At 39.7% G+C, this 16,240-nt stretch overlaps 1 protein-coding gene across 5 annotated transcripts in view; it reads left to right on the plus strand.

The window, feature by feature from the left end:
- Positions 1-16,240, plus strand: part of otofa (otoferlin a) — an 83,091-nt gene that overhangs the window by 926 nt on the left and 65,925 nt on the right. For all 5 annotated transcript variants that reach the window (XM_078274999.1, XM_078275002.1, XM_078275001.1 and 2 more), the window contains exon 2: positions 7,438-7,496. In XM_078274999.1, coding sequence (XP_078131125.1) covers positions 7,438-7,496 — 59 coding nt within the window. The remainder of the gene's footprint in view (positions 1-7,437; positions 7,497-16,240) is intronic.

A 16,240-nucleotide genomic window follows, 5' to 3' on the forward strand; every position in this document is an offset into this window, starting at 1 on the left:
AGTAAATCCTCATGTGTCATCACTTGATGGGTCGTTTTACTCATAAAGCAATAAGGGCGAGAGGCCAGTATGGTTACAATTAATTAAGCTGATGGCATTGAATACGGAAGAGGGTGTTGGAGGTGGGGGGGTCTCCTTGCACTGCCCCTGCAGTCTACATGTCAAAGTGTCCTTAGGCAAGATACTCAACCCCTAAATTGCTCCTACTCCCCTCCTGATGAGCAGGTGGTAACTTGCATGGTAGCCTCTGCCATCAGTGTATGAATAGGTGAATACTGGCTTGTATTGTAAAGCCTTTTAAGTGATCACTAAGACTAGAAAAGCACTAAATGTAATCCATTTGCCATATATCATATCATCGGGGTAATTGCCAATCCACTAGTCCTTTGGCGTTTTATAGCTCCTCCAGGGTCATATCTTAACACCTGACCTGCCCTGCCTCTCTTGCTGTTCAAAGGAAACAGGGATCACTGCAGGATTGGAAGGACATTTGGAGTGAGTTCAGTGGATTCATTCATCAACATCATACATTACTTTGCGTGTGAGAGAGAAACAGAGACAGGAAGAGAGAGGCATGTGTGTTTCAGCACCTTGGACAGTGATCAGTCCACTCTCTGACAGATGACAGGTGTTCAATCCCAGCTGATCTCTGATTCGACTCCTGCTGTCAGCGTCAGTATTGGGTCGGATGTTACAAGACCACCACCACCCCTTCTTTCTCTCTCCACTGCTCTGTGATTGTGTGTGTGCATGACTGTGTGTGCGCTGGAGAGAAGATGGCTTTCAGTGTTGCTGCAGTGAATTCACCATGGTCTTGATATTACATGAACTGTGTCATCCAAGTAAAGGATTATATTGTCTGCTCTCCCCCCCCCCCCCCATGGGCCAACACAGAAGCTGTTTGCTACATTGTTAGCCTACGTAACAAGTGTCAGTCTTTTTTACCCCAATTTCTTCCCTACTTCATTCAGTCAATGCTAATTCAAATCCTGTCCAATTCAAGACACAAGTGGCTTTCACTGATTTTCACTTAAGTAGAATGCTGTACTATATTTTAAAAGAAAAAGCAGAAGTGCACATGTAATCTTCTTTGCAAACAGTAGTTACCATAAAAGGTTTGTAAATACCAGACCTGCTGAGATAAACTGGTGTTACACTGTATTCTGTGACCCATCAGATTCTTTGACCTGAATAGGAATTTCAGATATATTGTAAAGGTGTAAATGCAGTGTAAACATACGTTATCATAGCCTACTTTATCTTAATTAGTTATTGACAAAATTGTGCCCCCATAGTATTTAGACAGGGTCACACATGTTGATAGCTGTTTACCAGAAAAAATGTGACCGCTATATATTCAGATTACCTATTACTGTGGATTTCCACTGGATGCGGAACGTCTGCGGACCGGCTCCGCTGCGGACCAGCTCCGCTGCAGAACGGCTGTGTGCTCTGCCGTCCGTCAATGCCGACTAGGTCCGGATTTGTTGCGGCACGGCTGCGGCCATGACTGACAGCTGTAGTCACGAGGACCCACAATATCTCGCGAATTCACGTAGAATAGAACCACAAAACCAACAACAGTTTGTTTCCATCCAGAGGAGTAGAGGGGAAACAACTCTGTGCTATGTTTTCAAGGTGTAGTGCAGGGAAATATGATCTGCTGTGAGCACGGTGTATTTTACTTTGAAAATGAACCAGATTTTTATTTTGTTTCTGTGTTCGACTTCCTGTCCCGCACTATCTGCCGTGTGCTGAATTGCTGCAGAGCTCTCTGGCGTCCGGCAAAAATAGAAGCTCTGCGTATCTGCTCCGGAGGGCTGCGGACCGCCGGAGCTGGGACGGAGTAGGGACACAGACGTTCCGCAGTCAGTGGAAATACACACATTGACTTTAATGGAAACCTAATGACTCCGTCAACGTTCTGGAGCCGTTCCGCAGCCAGTACCGCATCCAGTGGAAATTGCTGGTTAGTTACAGAGTCACAGATTTGAATAGCTGCAATAGCCTTTGTTGGTCCACAGTTTGGTCTTTTTCATCCTCCAGAAACACTGAAATTACAGCTATCAAAATGCATGACCCCGTTTAAATATTCAGGTTACAATGTTGTTTGGCAAGAGCTATCAAAATAAAGTGTGACATAAAGTATGATAAAATCATTAACAGTGGCAACATAGGTGAAATTTCTAACCAGTTCACAGAATCTAATGGGTCACAGAATATGGTGTAGTTGCTGATTTTGGCCACTTGGGAACAGCAGAAACACATTGTGAACACAACAATGACATATCATCATCTTTTAAAGGTGCAGTATGTAACGTGTTTAGTTGTTCATTATCAAAATCTGTGTTGCCCATTCACAAACTTTTTCATGAATATTTACCTCCACCATCAATTCCAAGTATTCCTTTTGGCTTGAAATTTTACATTTGCATTCACATGAACTGGGGTAGACACTCCATATTCATGCGCCATCTTGAAATATGTTAGCTGGTAAGGGACATACAGGACATACTGCTCCACCTTTCACGTTTTCGCTGTCACATGATAAACTCACATGTGCTGCTAATGGGTATCGTAGCTTCCCGGCCATGGCAAGTTTGAAGAAGGAAACATGGAGGACCACACGTATTCAAAATCCAAATTTCAGCAACAGGAGTCTTCTTCTTTGCCCAGAAACAGAGAAAAAGGATATGAAAAGAGCAAGAGACCGGCTTTTTGAAGCGTGAAGGCTACCATAGCTGTAATACGTACTTTGAACTGCGTGGTGCGAGAGAGTTGATTGAGATATATGATCTCAACGCTAGATGGGAGAAATTTCTACACATTAGACCTTTAAGTTGATTTGGTGAACTTGTTAGCAAACAGCCGCACATCCAACAGTTAAGGAGCAACATTATCATTCATTTGGAGTCTGTTTTCTGGTCACCTGGTGAATGTAAGTCACATCACTCTCCTTTTGAAATTGTTAAAAACAAATTGTTATACATATGGACATTGTCATAATTTGGTCGCTAGCTAAAGTTTTACGGCACTTTAAAGAGCAGGATTTTTCTACCAGGGAGTAATTGTAAACAAGCATTGTGATTGGGTCTATAAAAGCTCCGTGAAGCTGGTAATAATTCTCGACCCCTTTCACATTGTCATATTTTTCTGTCACTGATGTTAAATAACTTTACTGTATGTGACAATGTGGGGGACTTCTATAATACTGTAGCAAGCTGGCCCATAATTTACCAAAGCCCCTTACTGTTATTAATTAACATGAAATCATACAAATAAATACAAGTATTGCCCCATTATTTAATCTATATAAACATTTACTTCTCTGTTCTGTATTCCTAGGAGGGGCCCCTCTCCTTAATGCATTATAAAAGTGCGTCATTTAGCGAGAGAAAGTAAAAAAATAATTACTTCAACTGAGCGGTCAGATTTAAAGTGTATGTTATACATTTTGACAATAGTGGGTCATTAGATAACAGAGAAGAATCACAGGAGAGGTGGGCGAATAAGAGCAGTACATCAACAGATACGAGCTGGGATCAAACCCATCATACACTGAATCACCACGGCGCCCACCATATGATTCATTTAAATACTGTTTTTGACTAAGCAATGGCTCAGTTTTTAATTTTAACTGCTAAGTACACTAGGAAATTGTGTTATTTAAAGGAGGCTGATGTCTTTATCAGCATTACTTTGCCACAGATGGAAATCATTTGAATGGGAAAGGTTGTTACCCTCTTCACATCCTGAAAATAAACAGTTGATATCTCTCCCCCCCCATCTCTCTATCTCTTTTTTCTTCCCTAAATTGCTTTTAATCTTTTATTTGTATTACCTATTCCCAGAGTTGATACATGTCGTGTGATAATATTCTTCTACCCGCAGTATTTGTGTCAGTTTTGCATCCACAGTCTCTTTGATTGCTGTGGTTTTTAACCCTTGTGTTGACTTCGGGTCACACTGACCCGTTTTTACCCCGTTTTAAAAAATGGGACGTAGAAATGAGTGCTGAAAATGTGTAGAAGAAAAATTTTACAATTTAAAACATTGGAAAAGCAAAAACAAAAGGCGTCAAAAACATCGAAAGAAAAAGTGTTTTTTTCAAGGTTGACAGGAAAACAACACAAGGGTTAAGTCATTATTTTCCCTGTACACTTGTCAGTAGCTCTTCCTGAGTGCTTTCAGCTCAAACAACTTCCTGTCTGGAGAGGAAGAGGTCTGCCAGGAAGCCACATCCCCCTCCACTCCCACCCCAAGCATATCAAACCATATATGACCCCTAGAGAGGCTGGTGGGCCGATGTTATGTATGTAAGGCCGACTCCACATGTTATGTTTGATAGGAAAAGAGAGCAAAACACACATAATCCAGAATCAAACATCTTCAATATTTGGACAAAACAAAAGCCATAAATCAGGGAATCGATTGCATTCAAGGGGTAATATAAAAAAGCAATAAGGAAGACTGAAGAGTCCCTGTCATTAGGCTAACACTGGTTCATTACTATCTGGTGCCATGGGCAATAAAGACATCAAAGTGGAAGGCATCAAAAACTTAATTGATTTTGTTACAAGTCTTTGATGAGTCCTTGCTGTTATCTGCAGCTCTTGGCTTTATCAAAGAATGACACTCCAGGTTCTTGTTGTTAATAGGCTGGGCCTCTGCACAGTAGCCTGCAGGATCACACACACTGTACATCAGTATTAACTTAGAAATTAAAGCATTATCTCCGCTCTTAAGATATTCCACTACAGCTTGCTTCTTTCAGCCCAACTCTCTTCTTCTGTCTGTCGTCTACCGCTTGTCAAACAACTTGACATTCATGCTGCTACTAGAGCTGGGTGATATGGAGAAAATCAAATATCACGATATTTTGGACTAAACACCTCGATATCGATACTGTAAGGTTGACTATTGGTGCTCTCACAAAATATTTTCACAAAGAGATTTTTGACAAAGGCTCATCAGTGGATATAATGCCTAAATGGGTAAAGGCAAATAATAAAACAGCTAGAATAGTCTAGTGTGTTCAGAAAATTGCATCACTTTACTGTAATGCAGCCTTTAAAAACAGGAAAAGACGAACACTTATACCATATTACGATATCCAAAATCTAAGACGATATCTAATCTTGTATCATGATATCAATATAATATCGATATATTGCCCAGCCCTAGCTGCTACTTGGACATTTTGTTTGTCATCTTAAGTGTAAATCTTCAATATATTTTCTGGGCTGAAACAGAGCTTTGTGCTATCCTACACACATTATTTAAATTCCTTTTCTTCCCTGTAGCACAGTGAAACAATTTTCTTTACATCTTTTGCTGGAGCAGACATTTACTGTGTGTTATACATACTGTGATACATATTTAACCCACACTGTCTCTTGTTGGGCTCGTAAACTGGTTTGGAAATACGACAAAATGAAACTAGCATGGAACAACAAAGATGAGATGCTCGAAGGCATACAGGGAGACTCATGATTACATCCCAAACATTAGGGCAGATATTAACAAAATGCTTGCCACTGTTCTATTCTACACTTAATGTTTTTGTTCTGTTGCACTCTATAGATCCAAGTAAAAGTGAAAAACTAAAGAAATACCTCTATGCATTCTTCATTCGTGTTAGCTTGAGTTTTTCACAGTGTTCTCCATCCTTCTCTTTTCAGCTCCGTCTGTCTGCTTGAAAATAAGAGTACATTTCTTTCTCTTCCACCACATGTCGGTTTTTTCAGTGGCCCTGATTCTATTTCTCACTGTTTCCACCAAGGCCAAAAGGCAACCTGATTAGCAAAATGTTGTTTTAGTTTGGTGTGGAGCACCTTACATAAGTTTCACACAATCTGCTTTTCTAAACCCACGTCTCGCTTAGATAAAAAAACTGGTATGACAGCGATGCCTCTGTTTTGAATAATGTAGGAGGAATATTGTCTCCTTCCCTATGTGACATGTAACTGGTGTTTATTTTCTAAAATTATTTCAAAGGATGTGGGTTTTGTAAGGTTGTAGAGAGTGGGGAGTGATGAAAAAGAGAGAACACGGCTATGAACTAGAGTCAAAATGGGCAAAATTGTATTGGTAAAATGATACTGATGAGGTTGAATGAAGCATAATATATTTTCAGGTTTTGCTTTTGCATGTCCGTGTCTTTTTCTCCTTCTAAACTCAGAAGTTGTTTGCTCTGTGAATGTGTGAAAAGATACTTTCAGCACAAGTAATAAAAACTCATCAGGCAGAATTTATTTATTTCTATTCTCTTCTTGTTCTAAACTTATAATTAATTAACTGTGTGTGTGTGTGTGTGTGTGTGTGTGTGTGTGTGTGTGTGTGTGTGTGTGCGTGTGTGTGTACATATGAACGTGTGTCAGTACACATCAGCAGTCCACATGCACCCAAACAAATTCAACACCCACACAAAAGCGTCAGGCAAAGGACACAATTCATGAGCATCACAAAGCAACCAGGTGAACACAGGCTGTAGCACGCATGACTGAGTCAGGTTAATGCACAGTGACTGGCTCTCTGTCCTGTGTATAACCTTAAGTACACACTGCACCAAGATATTATTGTTTTCTCGATTATTAAATCATGGAAATTATTTAACCTTGGCAAAAAACTCACTTCTTTTATGTTATTTCTCTTCTGTGGAAGTCTTTTCTCTCTGTTTTTGTTCTGTCGCATAATGAGTCCTATTGTAGCAATCTGCATTTGTTTTTTGTCTCCTGTGGCTCCACACAGCCTGTCTCATTTGTTTGTTTATCAGGTATTTAAGGCATTTATTTGTCTTGTCACTGGTCTTTAATGTGACAAATGTAAACATATTTTAGACAGGAATAATATGATAAATGTCTTTCAGCAAATCAATCCTTTACTTAGTAAAAGTACGAAAACTATAATGTAAACATTTTACAAGTAATAATCTTGCATTTAAAAATCCTAGTTTTTCATTTTTATTTCTATTTTAAATTTGGCCCATTAAAAGGCAAGTAATTATTGTACATGCAGAACTTAAAATTAAGACAAGTAGGTAAAGAACACAAAAAATGAGTACTAAATGTAGTAGTTTTACTCTACTACACTACTAGTATAAAGTAGCATAAAATGGAAATCCTCAAGTAAAGCCCACTGTACTTAAGTACAATACTTGAGTCCCTTTTTACCACTGGTATCTGACATATTTCAGATTTTACTACCTTTTTTTATTTTACTTGTTTTGAATCTTGCAAAACTTTTATATTAATTTATTTATTACACTGTGACTGACAACCTACCTGACCCAGTCTCATAACGCAAGCAGATAAATATCAAGATTGATTTACATATGCTGTATAAATTGCCCTTGCTCTGTCTCAAACTTAAATAACAATATATGCAATGCCATTATTGAACCATTTATGTTTCTAACCTCTGCTCCTCACCTTCCAGGTCTTTCCTTCTACAGCCGTGTGGCAGAGAACTGTGAGGATGTGGCCCGCTTTAATGAGGTCAGTGTCTTCATTTCTCCTGTCATACACTAATCCACCTCGATAATGACGATAAGCAATTAGCTCTTCACTTAATAGAACCGCAACCTTTCAGTCTACACTGCAGATAACAATACACGGATTTCACCGGCAGCATGTTTTGTCAATAAACCTATTGGTAAGTCAATAAGTAGGAGACATAATGTAGGTAATGGAGTCAGTTTGTACTTTTTATGTAATGTCTGTTCTTAGATTAAAGTAATGACATTTATACAACTCAAACTTAACAGTGTAGCATTAGACACGAGTACAGGAGCATTTTACTTTTACACCTACACAATCAGGGTTCAATTACTATAAATGCTATGAGTTTTTTGAATTCCTTCAACTGTAATGAAGGAAGCATCTTATGATTTGATTACTATTGACCAATCAGTTCATTTGAATGGGTCTTGCGAAAACAAATTTCCACCAGGTTTCAGTTCTTGGTATTTAATACTTGAAATTTGCTTTTTTTGGAAACACTTTTCAGTAAAGATACAGTACATTACGTAAAGAATAAAGAACATCAGATGTAGATTATTGTCAAATCTGCTTCAGATTCAGCGCCTCTTGAGAGTTAAACAGTAATATTTAGTTTTTTTACCTTACCTGGCATTGTGTCATTAAAGGTGCTCTAAGTGATGTTTTTTAGGCTACAACATTTTTCGTCACATACAGCAAACATCTCCTCACTATCCGCGAGCTGACTGTCCCCTGAACACACTGTAAAAAAACCGCGGTCTCTGTAAACAGCCCAGGCTCCACAAACGCCAACAAAAACAAACCGCGCCAACCTGCACCACGAACCATAACAAACAGTGTTCCAGCCAATAACTGACAAGAAGGAGCAGGTTGAGCCATCACTGCAGCAGCGTTAGCCAGTAGGCTACTTCCACAATGCACGTTCATTTACAGTGGGTTCAGGGGACAGTCAGCTAGCAGATAGTGTGGCGATGTTTGCTGTATGTGACAAAAAATGTTGTAGCCTAAAAAATGCGTCACATCACTTAGAGCACCTTTAAATCATAATTGGATTCTGAAGAAACTTCTGTTGTTGGTGCAGGTCAGGAAATGTAAAATGCTTCACTTTTGGTGTAAAGAACACTTTCCTGACCGCAAATTACTGTTGCTGTCAGTAAAAGAATGTTTGCTGTAAGGTTTTTAGAAATTAGATACACTTTGAATTTATTTTACTAGTACAGTGCCTGTTCAAAATGTGCCTGTTTGGAACGGCCGTTTGCTTGGCCTGTGTTATTGTTGCTTGTAGCTTTCTCCAGAACCATTGTAGCAAAAAATTACTTACAGAAGGACCCCAAAGCACTTAATATGCAGCCACACTGTATAGTCTACTACTGACTTACTGTGCACTTCTAACCCAGAGAAAAGCATTGTACTACTACATTGAGTAATCAGACATTTGCCTCATGGACTCATGGCGGTGCGCCATGCGCCACCCATCTGGCCCGTTATGAGAGCCAATCAGTAAAAAGCTGCATTAATCCACTACCAGAACCGGACCGATTAGCCTACAGAGACAGACTCACATTGGACTCACAGAGACGGAGTCAGCCGGCTCCGGAATGTGAGTGTGTGTACGCAGAGAGAGAGGGGCGGAAGAAAAGGTGGAAGGTATTGCAAATAAAGAGAGTTTTTGTTTAACTACATTTTTGAGTTGTCTTTTTCGTCAACGATACATATTGATATCGCCACCTATTCTAGTCTGTTGACTATATGCTGAGGATATCAGAGACGTTGACAAAATGGGTTGGTGATGTAATGTAACGAATGCTGATGTTGTTGACGATGGTTGTTGTTGATGTTATTGGGTCAACTTTGTAAGGCTGATATGCACTTTTCCTACTTTGTGTAGGCTACTTTGACGCTGCTACCCATGCACCTTGCTCAGTACTTGTATGTATTTGTTCTCATACTATAACGGTTGTGTTACCAGTTTTTACTGTTGTTACTCTATTCCCCCCCACCCCACTCGTGACTGTGTGTATATCTCATATGTATTTATGCAGTCATGTAACGTTGAAAGCAGCAAAAAGTGAACGCAATCAAAGCCAGTGAACCTCCCCTCGCTGCTGTACAGAGCGTCTTCAACAGCCTGCTGTGTCTTCGTGTGACGTCTATTTTTTATTTATTTTCCTCAACCTTTATTGTGCGGTCGTTTAGTTTAATTCACAGTTTATTAATATCCAATATCCAATGCTGTCCAAACTGATCCAAATTCCAAACCCCAAGTTCATTGGATCCCCAGGTCACCAAATGTGAAGTTGATCGGATGAACGGTTCATGATATATTTTAAAAACAGACACACACGCACACGTTACTTTATTCTTATGATTATTATAACAGCTGCTTTTTACATTTAAATATATCTTTTTCTTTCTGCATCTCTGCAGAGGATAGGTTCCATCCATTGATCAATTTGAACCTTGACACTATACCAGCATGCATTGTGTTAGAAGCAGTGTAGATCTAAGAGCAATTTAAAGTTTCCAGAGCACCTAAACTGCTTGTCTTTGGACTCTGGGAAGAAACTAAAGCTAAACTAAGGCTTAACATGGCACACACCCATCCACTACCCCAACTTCCACTCTCTTAACTTCTTGCTCTCTACATATAGGGGCCAATACTTCCTGCGTTGACACTTAACATTGGCATTGCACGTAAACAACGATTTTCAGAATCATCCAATATGGATGTAATTGGATACTTGACTGCGCGCAGACACAAGGAGAAACTCCACACAAACCTTTATGCTGTGAGGGGACAGTGCTAATCAATGAGCCAGCCAAGGATCACGTCTTATCACCTAATTAATTTTCAAACCCAAAATTACTTATTCTCATTTGTAAATGGTGGCTGTCCTGCCAAGTGTCTCCTAATAGCCCTCTCCTGTTCGCTGATGGCCTATCAGAGTCTGAGAGGCGAGACAGAGGTAGTGGCCTCTACCCATGCCTGACATTGAACACTTGCTCTGTTGTAATTAAACTAGACACTCCACACTCCACTGCTGTAGAGAAGATGAGCTGGTCCTCTAAATAATTCTGCCAGAACTTGAAGATCTTTGAATTTGAAAAAGAAAGTATAATGGATATGAACACAGACCAGAGTAAGCCTTTCAGAACCTTAAGGATTTCACTGCAGCCCCTCTGGTGCTGGTTCATCTGTCTCTTTTGTGGCTGCAGTGGGATTCTGGGAAATGTTCCCAATAGAATTCCTGTAGGCTTCTGTCACACTGAGAAACCAGCGTTGTGATGGATTTAAATGCAACGCGTCATATAAGGGAGCAGAGGGGGTATATGAGAAAGAGATGAGGGTTGGGGGATCAAACAGAAGTACTGGAGGAAAAGACTACCTCTGGTAGTGGATAAAGTCAGGTGAATGAAATAAGAAAAACAAAAGAAAGAGAGCCTCAAGCACATAAAGTGCCTTCCAAGGGGAGTTTTTTCTTTCTCTGAGCTGCTTGCTTTCACAGAAAATTATTTTTTTTTCCTTTGATGGGCTCAGGCAGAGGCACAGGCAGGGGGCTGCTTCCTTTGCTGATAACCAGGGCTTTTGTTTTCAGTCTAATTAGGAAAATGGCAAAATAACAGAACACATTTAGTAACTTAGTCATACACACACACACACACACACACACACACACACACACACACACACACACATTCAAAGTCCCTGCAGAAATAATATTGTTTTCATAACGTCATGGGTGAAATATAAGAGAGAAAAGTAAACAAAAAGGAGAAATGTGTCAACAACAAAAAAAGAGGAAAAAAAAAGATATATATATATATATATATATATATATATATATATATATATATATATATATATATATATATATATAATGGTGCATTATATTATTCCTGAAGCCTACAGAAACTGGTGTAGAACTGAGTGGCTGGCTCTCATATGTGATCTCTTGTGACAGCCTCACCCGATGCTCTGGTCGCGGTCCTGTAGTGCTTGGGAGGTCGTTAGCATCACTCAGCATCAATAGAACGTCCAGGCTTCCCTTGGGACGACTTGTGCTTCCACTAGTTCCTGAGTCTGTGTGTATTTGTGTGTGTGCATGCGTGGTTGTGTTACATGCTGCTGGTGCCTGAGCATACTGTTTTCCGAGCCACCTCCTACCCCCACCCCACAAACTCCCAGAGCAATTCCTCATCACATCCTCCTCATTTGACATCTTCATCCTCAGCACTGGAACATTTGCATGGCTCAGTGAGCTCAGTCCAGCCCCTGAAGTTGAGGCCCATTAGCATAGAGTTGTGTGTCTTTTTGCTTCATGCATGGACTAGCAGGATTCCTTTGAACTAGTATGCCTATGAATAGTCTGGATGGGGGAATCTGTATTCATTATTCATTCCATGGTGGGACTTGGCTTTTAGCTGCAGTACACCAGGGCTCCCCCTCATTAGTTAAACATGACTGGAGCAAAGAACAGAAAGCCCTGCAAGAACTGTATGTGACCACAGAGTTAATTCAGTGTGGGCCTATGGATATAGCTACTGTACATGTGTATGTGTCCATGTTAATGTGTGTGGAGAGAGAGAGGGCACATGAAGAATTTTATAAGGAATGTGTGTTTGTTTAGTTTACAAACAGGATGTCAAGAGATTTGAACTCTGCAGACAAGGAAAGGGGAATTATTATGCAAACATTATGAGTGCAGGAATGTTCCTTCTTCACTAGCCTCCAGCTGCTACATCCTCCCTACAGTGTACTAAGTGCACAGTCTGACTTTTTCATGAGAGTCTTGTAATTACGTAATGTTAATTCTGAGTCCCATGACTTTTTTATGGGTTTTTTAGGCCATTGTGTACTGTCTCCTACAAATTAGGTTTGTATACAACTAATTTGCAACTCAATGGATTTATCACCACGATGAGAAAACATTCTTTAAGGAGCACTGCACCAATTCACCATTATACGTCTACAACATTGTTGAATTCACAATGAACAGTTTAGAAAAGTTATCAGAATTGTTGCAGCAGAACTAGAGATAAAGCCTACATTACCCACAATGCAACTTGGATGCTTTATACAATTTTTGTACAGTATGGTTATGTTGTTAGGCACTAACAGCTATTGTTTAGGTTTAGGTTAGGAAAACACAATGGTCTTGGTTTAATAACATCCAATAGTCTCGCATTGCCAGCCCTTCCTCCACAGCGCTGCGGAGGAGGGTCTGGCTAGTCCACACAGCATTCCGGGATGGGAGAAAAACGTGCTCTGGTTTATTGGCATTTTTTTAATCCAATCACAATCGTCTTGGACGGAGCAACGGCGCCTCTGCAAAATAGCCTCGGGAAGGAACTTGTTTTGGTGGAACATGTGTCGGTTCAAAGGTTGTTTTAGTCGTACAACAAAAAACTCAGATTTGACAGATAGTCTAGCTAGCTGTCTGGATTTACCCTGCAGAGATCTGAGGAGCAGTTAACCATAGTCCTCCTAAATCCACTGGAGTTTAAAATGCCATCACAAAGAAAGCGGAAGTGATGGACATCCGGCGTAATTTCTGGTGGTACTTGAACAATCCTGGAAATGAAACGTCAATATAGACTACATCCACAGTGATTTGGAGCACGAGACGTGGAATTTTTACTCTATTAACATTTATTAACCAAACCACAATCTTCCCTTAACCATAGACAAAATGCTTTTTTTGCCTAAACCTAACCACAAGGGACTGAGGTTATAAAACCTGGGCTAGGGCATAAAAACCCTGTGGTTTGTACACCAACCATCCACCCCAAACATGCTACGTATGACTTGTGCACAGTACAAAAACAATGAACCGACAAAACCTAATTTGCAAAATAAATTAGTAGTACAGTATATAAAAACAATTTCTAAGGGACTGTTTGTTATTTATTTAAGGGGCCACCAGACGAGTTTTGGGACCTTTTAGCCAAAAAAGACATAACTCTCCCCTTGCCAATAATAACTTTTCTATGACCCTCCAAAACAATGTGGATGAATGGCATGACCTTCCCCCAGCAATTTATCAATACCTTCTGTACTAGCTTGCACTTGACAAATAGACACATTCCCATTATTTTTTACCAGCCATGATATACATGATGACACCTCTGCATTCTCATCTGACGCATCACACTCCTCTGTTATGGTGTGGTGGCCATTTCAGTAGATTTACTCACTAACATTGTTGTGGAAACACAATAAGCATGGAAACTAAATGCACACTGCCTGCATTGCTGCATTACTTCAAATACTAAGTTACTCCTCTAGTAAACTAGTATTCACTTGAAATAAAACAATAAAATATTGAGGCCATTCAGCAAGGCACTCTGGGTAACATTCAACAAACAAACTGGTTGCTATGGACTCGTCACTAGGCTTCCTCCACTTCGCCGTTTAAACAAAGTGGAATAAACGTATAAAAGTCCAAATCTACACAAAACCCGCAATCAATTAGTAAGCTGACATCAAATGTGGCATTTAGGAAACCTTTATTGCAACCTTGGCACGGTAAGATGTCCAGACATAGTGCAACAGTCATTTTCGTTTTTTACGTCCTGCTGCTGCCATCGTCAGCCAGGAAATACTTTTTTTTACTAAAGCAGTATATGAAATCAGATGTATTACCTACCACCATTTAGTTGTTTTGTGTTATTTAAGATATTTATAAAATATCTGATCATGTCAGACGTAATTATTCCACTCAGTTTTTAAACAATACAATTATCCGTTTTAGCCACCAGGGGGCAGCTCCCCCTGCCCCCCAGCAAACTCATGGGTCAGACCCATCTGGTAGTGAAGGAGGGCAGAGACTAAGAGCTACATGGAAAAATATGCACCAAACAAGCCACTTTGAAATTTTGCTGTTTCATGAATACAAACCCAGTCCTCAGTCCCCCCCCCCTCTGGACTGAAAAATGTTGGATGACCCTCCCCTCAGCAAAGAATAAAAAGACATGACCCTCCCCTATTTTCCTCCGGTGGTCCATTCCATAAATACCGAACGGTCCCTAATGGAAAGTGTTGCTTTTAGTAGTCGTCAATGTTAATGTTCTTGCCGTAATTCACCACTGAAAGCCTCATCAGCTTGAACTCAAGTTTGTGCTGCGGCTGATCAAAGAGAGTAGGAAGAGACCACAGTGACGTCACTTCCACAAAACTTCCCCGACTGCCTGTGTAATCAGGTTTAAGAAGCTAGTGGGCTTGAGTAAGGTGTATCTGTTATATGAGAACATACCACTATCAGGGTGAGGTTTTTAAACTAATATACATCATACTCAGTAGTACAGGGTTCATATCTAATGAGCCACCGGAGAATAAAAGACTCTTAAAACATAACTTCATGCATTAGGGTGATCCATCTCTGGAGGTCATATTTCAGATGATCCTTTACTGACCACTTGACCATAAGTAAGAAGAAGAGAAGTTGAGGTTGCCACTGGACTCAACACAAGCTGGAATATTGCTGGTGCTAAAAATTTTTGCTAAGTTCTTTTAGATTGAGTACTGCTCCAGGGAGGTGCTTTCCCATCTCTGAGTATACTGAATAAATGATGATCTGAGCAGAATATATTCTTTGCCTGCTTTGAGTTTGAGGGAAGCAAGAAGCTGAAATTTGAGCACCCAAAATTAGCATATTGGAATCTAGAGATAGCATCCTTAATAGAAAATATAGAAACTAATTTTAGTGACATTTTGTTTTTAAGCTGGTTGTGTATTTAGAATGACAAAACAGCAGATTTAAACAAGTGTGTTGATGTGCACACAGAGATATATAGCAAAAACCAAATTTCTCTAGTGAATGCTGTATTTTTACGTTGTTGTTTGAGCCCTTAGGAGAATAAACATTTCTCTTTTGCTATTCTCTGTGTACCCATGTGCATAAGCTTGTAACTCCTCTGCCTTAATGAGTCTCTTTCAAGAGTGACACAGTGCCAAACACTGGCACAAAAAATCAGTCAACAAAGTAAAGTAATGCATTTTCCACCAAGTTCCTAAACTATGAAATATGAACTAGTACTGTAAAGACAAAATATGTACAAAAACAGAAAACTACAATAACACAAATTCAAATGCTGATTAATAGAGTGTATAGAGAGTGGTTTGTACATTTGAAGCAGTGTGTAACCGAACAGCAGGTGTGAAATGTATAGCCGTAAACTATATAGCTATGATAAGAGGGTACTGCTGTACTAGTGAACAGTATATACTGAGAACATTTTGGAGGTTTGTAAGAAGTTATGTGTTGGGGCAGCTCAGCTCTAACAATAACTGTTATCATCCTTGATCACAGATTGTCTTGTCCTCCACAAAAAAAAAATGGTGAAACAATAATCCCACTTCGGCATTGTTTCATCATTTGTTACACGGCATAGTTGGAAAAGTAGGCACCAGATGAACAGAAGGTAGAACATCTGTTTAAAACAAAAGGAGAAAAAATCCATCTCAGCAGAAAAATCTCACAGCACAGGGTTGTGAAGCACCTAACTTGACAAATGTGTTGTTCATTACCTCTGCACCATCTGGTCTTCCACAGCAGAAACTGGTGAGCTAATTGCATTTTTATTAGACTCCGGCTTAAAACAAAATGAAACTTTATTGAATTAACTGGATAAAGTCACATACCTGTCCTCACTGCCTCTCAATTTCAATAGAGGAAGAAGAATTTAATTCCAAGTAGAGATATCTACCATTTGGTTTAACTGTCCGCCTTCCCTTATATAAA

This window comes from Sander vitreus, chromosome 18 (assembly GCF_031162955.1).
Source record: "Sander vitreus isolate 19-12246 chromosome 18, sanVit1, whole genome shotgun sequence".
NCBI classification, from domain to species: domain Eukaryota; kingdom Metazoa; phylum Chordata; class Actinopteri; order Perciformes; family Percidae; genus Sander; species Sander vitreus.